This window comes from Pteropus alecto, unplaced genomic scaffold (genome assembly GCF_000325575.1).
Source record: "Pteropus alecto unplaced genomic scaffold, ASM32557v1 scaffold44, whole genome shotgun sequence".
In the NCBI taxonomy this organism is placed as follows: Eukaryota; Metazoa; Chordata; class Mammalia; order Chiroptera; family Pteropodidae; genus Pteropus; species Pteropus alecto.
Window position 1 is genome coordinate 8,895,402 of NW_006436812.1, and position 9,946 is coordinate 8,905,347.

Sequence of the window (9,946 nt, forward strand, 5' to 3'; positions counted from 1 at the left end):
GATCCTGTGGGAATTTCTTCCAGGTGAGGATGACAGAGTTCAGAAGTGGAAATGGACAGAGAGAGAACCAGCTGGCCGTCAAGGCAGCTAAGAACGCTCCAGCCCTGTATGACTTGGATAGAGGCTTGTAAAGGAAGGGAACCTGAGAAACACTGCCCTAGGTGCTGTTTTGAATCAAGGAAAAAGTGATAACTATATTAATCGGATCCAATTCTTGTCCCTTTTCTACTCTTGCTGCTGAAGCTACTTTGGTAGTGTTCTAGACAGCTAAAGAGCCAAATTCTCCTGTGTGAGTGATTTAGGAGCCATGGTTTGTATTTTCTTGCCTTCTCAGCCAAATGATGGGAAGAAACTGGTTAGGAGAAAAAATAGCTTCTTTCGTTCTCCTGAAAAGAGATGAGAACAAAAATTTGGAGAATTCCAAGTAGTAAAAGGCTAGAGAGAATGTTCTCAATAGAGGTTTATAAATAGAATCACAGATATCTTCCTACAAATAAAGTTGGGAGTATTTTTCTGCCACCTAGAGCTTCCAGCTTCAAGCTTCCAGCTTCCAGCTTCATGCCTCTCTCCATCTCAATATCTCTCTGTCCTAAAACCTTTGCTAAGAATGGCTCACATGGTCCACATGAGGCAGCCCACACAGACAGAACACCCTACATATGCATTGATCTTGGGAAGAGTTGGACCTGGGGTACCCACTGGTTATCCTCTAAGCTCTCACACAAGTGAGAGACAAAAATCTCATGAGACACTTTTCTATGACTTTCCTATCTGCTTACCCACACACAAGAAAATTCACACAGGAGAAAATTTACACAGGAGAACAGCCATTGCTGCAAAGTAAGTGGCGAAGCTAGCTGCAAGTCTAATATGGTTCATTGCCTGTACTCTTCATTGCGTGGGCTACAAAGCCCCGTGTGTACCAGAAGTTAGGCCAGGGCTTTAAGCTGCTCTGGCACCATCATTTCCACATGGAAATTCAGTCTCACTAGTGCGTAGAGTAAAAAAAAAAAGTGGCTGACTTCCAGGCGGCCTCCTCTAGCACCAGATACATCTATGCAATGGGACTTCAAGAGGCAACCAGCCTCCCACTGCCATTTGCCCCTAGCAGTGAGAGGCTCTAAACACATGGAAACCTCTGATGAGGGTTCCAACTTGACCTAGCACCAACCAATCCAAGGTAGTGGTCCACTGATCTTGTTCTACCAATGTGTGCTGGTGAGGAGGAGCCTTGTGTGTATCCCAAGCTGAGCAGCCACTTTGTCCACATCATCATTCCCTGGTGTGCAGCAATACTGTGGCAGAACTGTTCAGTGTGCAGCCAAGGCTTATGGTCCAGCCAACTTGGCCCACACTGTAGGTAGGGCCCACACTTGAGCAAGCCCTCACAAAGGTTCTCAATGTGAGAGGGGCTCCTGTGTGAACTGCTCCCTCACCTGTATGCAGAATAAAAGCCCAGTTAAGAGGCCTTCTGTCACACTACAAGGGATGTTCCAGTGTATCAAGATTTGAAGTCCCAGGAAGAGACCAGCTACAGCACAGGCCTTTTGGGGAAGAACAAAGGAAATGGGAGTTTTTGTGTACAGTTGGGTCATCTTCTGGCCTGACATTTGGAACAGGCCCTGAGATAAACCTCTACTCTTGCAAATTAAGAGCAGCTAGAAAACAACATTTTTTTCAGAGCAGTGGTTCTCTCAAAGTTTAGCAGGCATGATTCCAACCCTGGAGGTTCTAATTCAATAGCTAGGGACAAGGCCCAGGGAGCTGGCTACATTTTAAAGAGATAGCATGTGATTCTTTGGCAGAAGGTCTTACTTTGAAAAATATTGGCCTAGAGCAGGTTTTAGCTTTGGGTCACAAACATCTTTGCACATCCGGTTCCTAGAAAGGTGCATATAACATTCTCCAAAATTTTAGGGGTCTTTAGAATTCAATTCAGTACTTACCCTTATTTGAAATGTTGAACAAGCTAGAGACATGGCCTGACCTCTCACTCTGGCCATATGGATGGGCTCATTGTATATGGTGCAGCCCAGCATTCGTCCTGATGCACCAGTAGAGCCCCAGGAAAACTCTCTTACTGGATTAAATTGCTTCAGTTTCTGAACCTCAAAGACCTGCAGTAGCAGAGAGAAAAGGAAGGTCTACCTCTGGTGGAAGTATCCATACCACGAAAGGAGGAGCTAAGAATGGAGTGAGGCTGAGGCTTAAGTATTTCATGACACTCAATAATTAATTTAATGGTAGAAAGTTAGGTCACAAACACAGGAAGAAGAGTTAGGTCTCGTGTTTGGGCCCTGAGCAAGCCTTGCAAACTTCAGAGCACTCAGAGAAAGTAGTAATTATGATACCTTTAATTGGCAAGCTGAGGCCAAGGTCCAGAGTTTGAGCTGAGAACTGATATTGCAAGCTGGGCTTTCCCCAGGCAGTGCTGAAGGTTAGTGGAGATGGGTTGTACGCTGGCTTCTCTACGGAAACAAAACCTGGTACAGAGTTAGCTCCTACTGCCAAGGTACTTCTTCTCACGAGATGTCCCATTTATGACAAGGTGGTACACAAGCCAATCCTCCCAGAAAAGCTTAGGGGAAAGGAAGTCTTGGTGAGCTCAGATTTGAAGATTAGGTTGGAATCAAGTCAGTTCATTCTTCACATGACCAGTATGTTTTCCTCAAATCTTCTACATTTTTTTACAAGTTTCTCCAGGTTGACAAATCTGGTTTCTTCCTGCCTAAGGTAGGCCAGACATGTGGTTGACTTGGGTAAAGAAGGCAATTACACACAAGCCGGCAGAGGACATAACTCCTGCTATTCTTTGAGGTAAAGGGTCATCTTGACCAGAGGCAGGACAGGGTCTGCCTGTGGCTGGCTGCTTCCATCACCTGGATAAGGCTGGGCTCTGACCACAAAGGAATTAGTAATAGGTGGATAATGGAGTCACACGGTGGTAGGGGAGAGATTCTGGCAGAGCTCGGGAATATAGGTACAGTTCCCTCTGGCTGCTAACCCCAAGTGTTCCTGGCCTAGTTCCCCTTGGTTCATAATGGTAGGTACCAAAAGTGAGTGAAGATCAAGCTTTGCTTTTGTTTGCCCTGAACTCTCATCTTAGGCTGGTTTCTCCCTTGCCTTGATCTGCTATGTGGTCATTTTGTCACTCACTTTGTACTGGTCTGTCCCAAGTCCAGGTCAGTACCTGGGTCCCCTCAAAGGTAGTGAGCAGATACCTCCAAACCCTGGCTGAGACACTGGCAAGAAATTCAGGAATGTTTTGGTAAAGACAGCAGTAAACCAAGAACCCAGCCATCTGGAACAGGTTGCTTAGCCTTACCCAGTCTCAGTGTTCCCAACTGCAGAAGGATGGAGCTCAGATCTCTTCCGGGCTGGGTCTAGAGCACTAAGGCCTGAGCCGCAGTGCTCTCCCAGGGAGGTCCGAAGACTGGAGGGTGCTCTCAGGGCCTTCCCCTTCCAAACCAGAACTATCGAGCAGCTGAAAGCGGTGCTGTGGTGCGGCGGAAATGCCACTGGTTCAGGGCAAAAGATTCAGTCCTGACTGGGCTGTGTTTGCCAAGCAAGACGCTCCCTTCCTCAGGCAGTTAAGAGGGTAAAATAAGTTGATAGACAAGACAGTACTTTGGAAACCACAAAATGCAATGTAAGCAAGGTGAAATAAAGCCTGCTTTTACTTCTCTCCTGCCACCTTTTCACATATATGCTGTCTTCCTGAATCACTGATTCAGGAAAACTTGAATGCCATAGCCCATGGTTTGCAAACTCCAATGGCCACAGAAGTCCAACAGATCACATAAACAAGTGGAAAATACAGATGGAGAAGGCCTGCTTTGCCAGAGACATGGGTGCCAGCTGATGCTGGTCAGGAGTTAACGAGGAGTGGAGGGCATCCCGAACTAGAGGGCACAAACTCTGGCTCCATTCGAAGGGGAAGGTTGTCCCCGGCTTCCAACTGTGGTTTTGTGAGAGCTTAGGTCGAGCTGCCAAATCTTTGGATTTTTCAAGGGAAGCCAGAAACCTGGACTTTTGTGTGAAATCTTAACCAATAATTTGTAACATTTTAAAATGCTTGCTAGGCTAATAAATAAAAATACATGGCCATCAGTTATTAACTTATGCAGTAAAACGACAATGGGTAAAACAAGGTTCTCCTCTACCTCAATCCTCTTAACACATCTGAGAAACAGCCTTTTCTTCCCCACAGCTGAGGTCTCCTCGGGGTTATTACCTCAACCCTAACTCAGCAAAGGGGACTTCCAGGGTCTGGGACAGTACAGAGGGCAGTGTCAGCAGATCAAGCTAGTGAGGGCCTAACATAAGATGGTTTTCACCCCCAAGGTCCAACTCTTGCACAAGGAATTCTGTAAGCCCACTGGAACCACCACTGAGGTTCAGGACTGAGCCCAACTTGGGCCTCAGGCAACGTCTAGATCTTCACCCTTTGTCTTTTCACTTTTGAGGCCATCACCCACACTCTTGGAATATCTCTGGGTAGTGCTGGAAGCCCACAGGTGGGTCGAAGTCCCCTTGGCCAGAGGACAGGGGCACGGGCAACCCACTGGCACCCCAGCCCTTGCGACCTTTGGCACCAGGCCTATGGACCCACTGGTGCTTGGCCATGGCTGACTTCTGGCTGAAACACCTGCCACACTGAGGACAGGGGTAGGGGCGCTCCCCACTGTGGGTACGCCGGTGGGCTGCCATTTCGGAGCTCTGTCGGAAGCAGCGCCCACAGTCTGGGCATGGGTAGGGCTTCTCGCCTGTATGGGTACGCACATGGCGCCGAAGATCTGAGGCATGAGCAAAGGCACGGCCACAGTCCGGGCAGGGGAAGGGGGTCTCGCCACTGTGGACCCGCTGGTGCTGGTAGAGGGCAGAGCTCTGGCTGAAGCAACGACCACAGTCAGCACAGCGATAGGGCTTCTCACCCGTGTGGACCCGTAGGTGGGTGGTGAGGGCAGAGCGCTGGGTGAAAGCCCGGCCACAGTTCAGGCAGCGGTGGGGCCGCTCTCCACGGTGGATGGCCCGATGCTTGCTCAGAGAAGAGGCCTGGCTGAAGCCCTTGCCACAGTCAGGGCAACAGAAGGGCTTCTCGCCCGTGTGGGTGTACAGATGCTCCACCAAGGTGGAGCGCCAGGCAAAACTCTTCCCACACATGTAGCAACCGTGACGCTGGTCTGCCCTGGGGACAGGGGGATGGGCACAGAGTGGGGGGCGACCCCGGCGTGGCACTTTGTACGGCTGTCCCAAACTGTAAGGGAGCCCAGCAGAAGGGGATTTGAGAGCCTTCAGCTCAGGAGGCCATGTGTCCATAGAAAGGATCTTCCCCAGTGCTTCGGCCCCTTCTCCTTGTCCTTTGTCCTCCTTGTTTCTGGAATCTGCTGGGAGATAAGGGGAGAGCTCAGACCCTGGCTTATCCAGGTCATTGAATCCCTCATCCCATATGGTGACAGAGAAGCCTCTTAGGTATAGCCACCTTCTAGACCCATAGCTTCCTCTAGGACTCAGCTTAGTATAGGCAAGGAAGCTAGGAGTAACACCTTTTCCTCAGCTGTAGAGGACAGAAAGAAAAGCAGCAGAGACAGAGTAGGAAGGAACAGTACATTCCATCTCAGGGCTGGGGAAATGGCTGGGGAAGAGACGGATGACATTTTAGCTGGATCATGCAGGATGAGTGGATGCTTAAGGATGCTTCAGGCAGCAGGAACAGCACAGAGACATTAACCTGTGTGGCATGGACAAGTTCTGAGGAGCTGGGCATTGTGCAACAGGTCGACAGGATGAACTAGAAGAAAACAGTGGAAACCAAGAGAAAGGAGACTGCTAAAAAATATATAACAAAAGGGAAGTAAACTAAAACACAGAAGGTGGCAGAGGAGTTAGATGTAGGAAAACAGGAGAGATGATATGGAGTTCAACGTAACCTAGAGACCAACTAGATTGAGGGGCTCAGATCCACAGCAGTTGGGAAAGGAGTGGCACGTATGCCAGAAACCCGCACCACGGCAAGGCCTGGTCACGCTCACAGGCCCTTTCTAGGCTGGATCCAGAAGTTAGGCAGGACCTAGGCATAATCACCTTAAGCTGGGGAAGCAATTCTGAGAAGAAACTGATGAAAGTAGGAGTTGGTAGAGGGTAGCGGGACGAGGAAGTCCCCATGACGCAGAGTCCCCAATACTTCACCTGTGTCTGCCTCTGTCATACACTCTTCTATCTCCGGATCTCGGGCATCTGGACCCCACAGTTCAGCCTCTTCTTCCACCCAGGAGATGAGGGCGGGCTTGGTGCCTCGGAATCCTGGGGAAGAAGGACATATACCCCACACTGCGGGGAAGCCGCTCCCCCCTCACCCCCGCTGTCCTGGCGTCCCGGGCCTAGGGCCTCCCACTCCTCTTGCAGGGCCCCGAGACTGGGCTGGGTGGACAGGGCTGTGAGCCCAGGCGAGCAATAGGGCTCTCACCGAGCGCGCCCAGGTGGCCGTAGGTCTCCCGCATCACGTCCCGGTACAGAGCCCTCTGCGCCGGCCGCAGACAGCCCCACTCCTCCGGGGAGAAGTACACGGCCACCTCCGCGAAGCTCACGGGCTCGGGTCTGCGCCCCACGAGGGCGGCCCCCTCTGGTCCCCGCGCGGGCAGCGGAGCCGGAGGCGGCGCCATGGGAAGCGCCAGCCCCGGCGACAGGCCAAAGCCGCGCCTGGCTTCGCGGGGCCTCGCGTGGTCGAGAGCGCCTGCCCCGCCAGCCCGAGGGGCGGAGCGCGGTCAAGAAGACCCGGGGCGCAGGAGGCAGCCTCTTCAGGGACCACGCGGATGACTAAAAGCGAAGAGTTGGTGGCCGTGGGTACACACAGAATCAGGACTGGAGAGCGCCTTCCTAAGAAATGGCGGCAACGCGGCCTCACGAACTTGGCTCCTACGCAGTTGTGCCCAGATGACTCCACCTCAGGGTCTCCGGGTTGCTCGGCTGCCCAAATGGCCGCGATGGCTACCAGTGCGGCAGCAGGCACCCCACCACGCCTGAGAGAGCCAGCGGCCCGGGCAGTAGCGGGCCACGAAGTCCCGGTTCGGTCCCCGGCCCGCCCCCCGCGCTGGGAGGCGCGGCCTCAGCCCCGCCCGCGGGCGGAGGCCACACCCAGCGCGGCGCGAGGTCAGCGTCTGGTTACCGCGGTTCCAGCCCTGACCCGCCGGCTCCGCTTTTGGGAATAAGGACGTTTTTTTTGTGGCTACGCCATTTATAATTGGGCTTCGGCCCATCACTGGGTGACCGCGTCTGGCTGAAGTACCTCCCACAGTGGGGTCAGGAGTAGGATCTCTTGCCTATGTGAGTCAGCTGGAAGCACGAGAGGTTACCTGCTGTAGTGGAAGCAGGTGCCGCAGTAGCTGCAGGCAAAGGGTCCTTCTCCAGCGAGTGCACTGGGCCAGGTTAGAGGTGATGGCAAAGCACGACTGCACTTGGGGCAGGAACGAGGGTATCGCATGAGTGGCACGTGTTGAGGTTGGGTGCAGATGGGGCGGTGAGTGGGTGGGAAAGTCCTGGTTACAGGGAGCCCTGGCTACAGGCACATAGACTAGATCAGTGTTTCTGATCTCAGGGGTTCATAACAACTCCCAAATAGACTTTTTCTCCTGGTCCTTTCCAAATATATTGTTTTTCTGAGTGGCTGTTGTGAAACACAGCAGATTCAAAACTTCCCCTGTTAATTCTCCAAGGTCTACTCATGTTCAGGTGACAGAATCAACTTTCACAGTGGCAGAAGCATTCAGGTAGGTACCTAGCCCCTGGAAGCAGCCCCTAGACTGTGTTCACCAATTGAGGGGCTGATGAATCAGGGATATTTTCCACCAATCTCAGGACCAACCAGAGGAGATACCCTCAACCAGAGGAGCAGCTGTTATAGAGTCCAGGACCTGGAGACAGAAAGGTGAGTTGCCTCCATCCTGAATTTGAATTCATACACTGCTATTGATCTAGAGTTTGGATATCTCATGCAGTGTGACCTGATCATGGGACCACTGGGTATCTTAAAGTAAATTAAGTGAGAAAGAGAAGGCCAAGATTTCAGTCTCCACTACGTGTCATAAATTCAGGTCAGCAAAAAAATTAGGAACAACTAGAGAATGTTTCTTGCTCAGCAGAACATTTTCCCTTCAAGCTGGAACTGAGACATTGCCCCCACTTCTTATCTTTCTGTCTTTCTTAGTCTTCCTCCCTACTGGTGATCCTGATCATCTGTACTCCACAACTGGGTTTCCTATTCCACCTGGGAATAGGAAATATCCCTGATTCATCAGCCCCTCAATTGGTGAACACAGTCTAGGGGCTGCTTCCAGGGGCTAGGTACCTACCTGAATGCTTCTGCCGCTGTGAAATGAGGGCTGGTTTGGGGTCTGGGAATCCTGGGGAAGAACCCTAACCACTCAAGAAACCTTTCTTAAGACTACATATGCATTCATTTAAAGAAAACCTATCAGGCACCTCTTGGTGCCAGGCACTGTTCTAAATGTTCTATTGTTAGAGACATTGGTGACCCAAGATAAAGTTACTGCTTTAAGTTTACACTAAGCTCTAAATTTACACTAAGGGAGAGAGATACCAGGTATGAGCTCTGCTGGCACAGGTGTGGAGACCTTTAGGCAGACTATACTCAGGGCTATAGAGATAGACACAGAGCCTCGATTCTGAGGAGACTCCAGCATGGGGCAAAAGAGCTCCAGGATTATCTTGGAGACAGAACTTGAGAAGAGCATTGAAGGATGTTACATTTGGAGGTTTAGTGTATACAGAGCAGAATAGCAAGAGCAAAGCCTTAAAGCTCCTTAAACTAGAGGTGTACAAAACCCAAGATTCTATTTGGCTAGAACTAAATGAGATTGCTTGCCTAGAGGGAAAGACGGTTTGAATTAGAGGTTAGCATGCCATGGGCCTTCGCATTGTGGCACAGGTTCTCAAGTTTTTGCAGGAAGTCCTGGAGAGCCACAGGAGTCTGGCATAGGACTCTCAGTTATGAATTTCAGTTAGGTTGATCTGGTGGGGAATCATAGAAAAGAGTCACCTGAGGCAGGAGTGGAATGAGTCAGGCACACTGCGTGGTCCATCTCATCCACCCCTTCCCTTTTACAGAGATCAGGGACAACCAGACCTCGAGGAGCATGCCCAGGTGGCTGTAGGTCTCCCCCATCATGTCCCTGTCCATTGCCCTCTGCACGGGCCACAGACACCTCCTGCTCTTTGAGGAAGAAATACAGTAGCAATGTAAAAAACATCCAAACCTGTAGATAAATTTTATAGGAGTTTGAGCCAAACTGACATATGCCAGGAGCAAGATTTCAAATGCTCTGGAGAATAATACACGTTTGCAATTTCTTTTATGCATTTGACATTAAGAAGGAGGCAAGGAAGACTGGAGAAAACAAAGTGGGGATTGGATTACAGGATAGTTAATAAGATTATGTGCTCTCTTGAGGGTTAACACCCCCTCATTAATAGGCTACTTGACCTTGGGTAAACAACTAGCCTTAGTTTCCTCCTCTGTGAAATAACCGAACTCTAAGGCACTGAGAGGCATTTGGCCCAATGTCCTCAGTTAAAGAGCTAGTAAATGTGTGGAAATACCACAGATGGAGATAGACACATACATAGTACATAGATAACCTCTGAAGGGATATTTAAGAAACTGTTAGGAATAGGGTGGGAGGAGGCTTCACAGAATATTATTCTGAATCGAGGGGAATTACTTCTGGTATTTCAAAAGTGTATTAACCTAGATGCACAAGAACAATAGCCAGGGCTGGCTTAAAACCTTTCATTAAAGAAGTTATAGGCCTAGGGCATGACCACCTGTCATGACCTGCCCAATTAAGAATTTATGATCAACTCACCCTGTGAGGTTACTTTCCATAGAACTCCTTTTTCCGTCTAGGAAGCTCAAAGCGCATGGTCCCCC

At 50.4% G+C, this 9,946-nt stretch overlaps 1 protein-coding gene across 1 annotated transcript in view; it reads right to left on the reverse strand.

Moving 5' to 3' along the window:
* Positions 1 to 2,214: 2,214 nt before the first annotated feature.
* Positions 2,215 to 9,946, reverse strand: part of LOC102880344 (zinc finger protein 764) — a 16,914-nt gene continuing 9,182 nt past the window's right edge. The window contains exons 4-7 of the mRNA XM_006914130.3: positions 6,905 to 7,019; positions 6,467 to 6,746; positions 6,190 to 6,303; positions 2,215 to 5,387 (exon numbers count right to left, since the gene is read on the reverse strand). Coding sequence (XP_006914192.2) covers positions 4,471 to 5,387; positions 6,190 to 6,303; positions 6,467 to 6,746; positions 6,905 to 7,019 — 1,426 coding nt within the window. The 3' untranslated portion in view covers positions 2,215 to 4,470. The remainder of the gene's footprint in view (positions 5,388 to 6,189; positions 6,304 to 6,466; positions 6,747 to 6,904; positions 7,020 to 9,946) is intronic.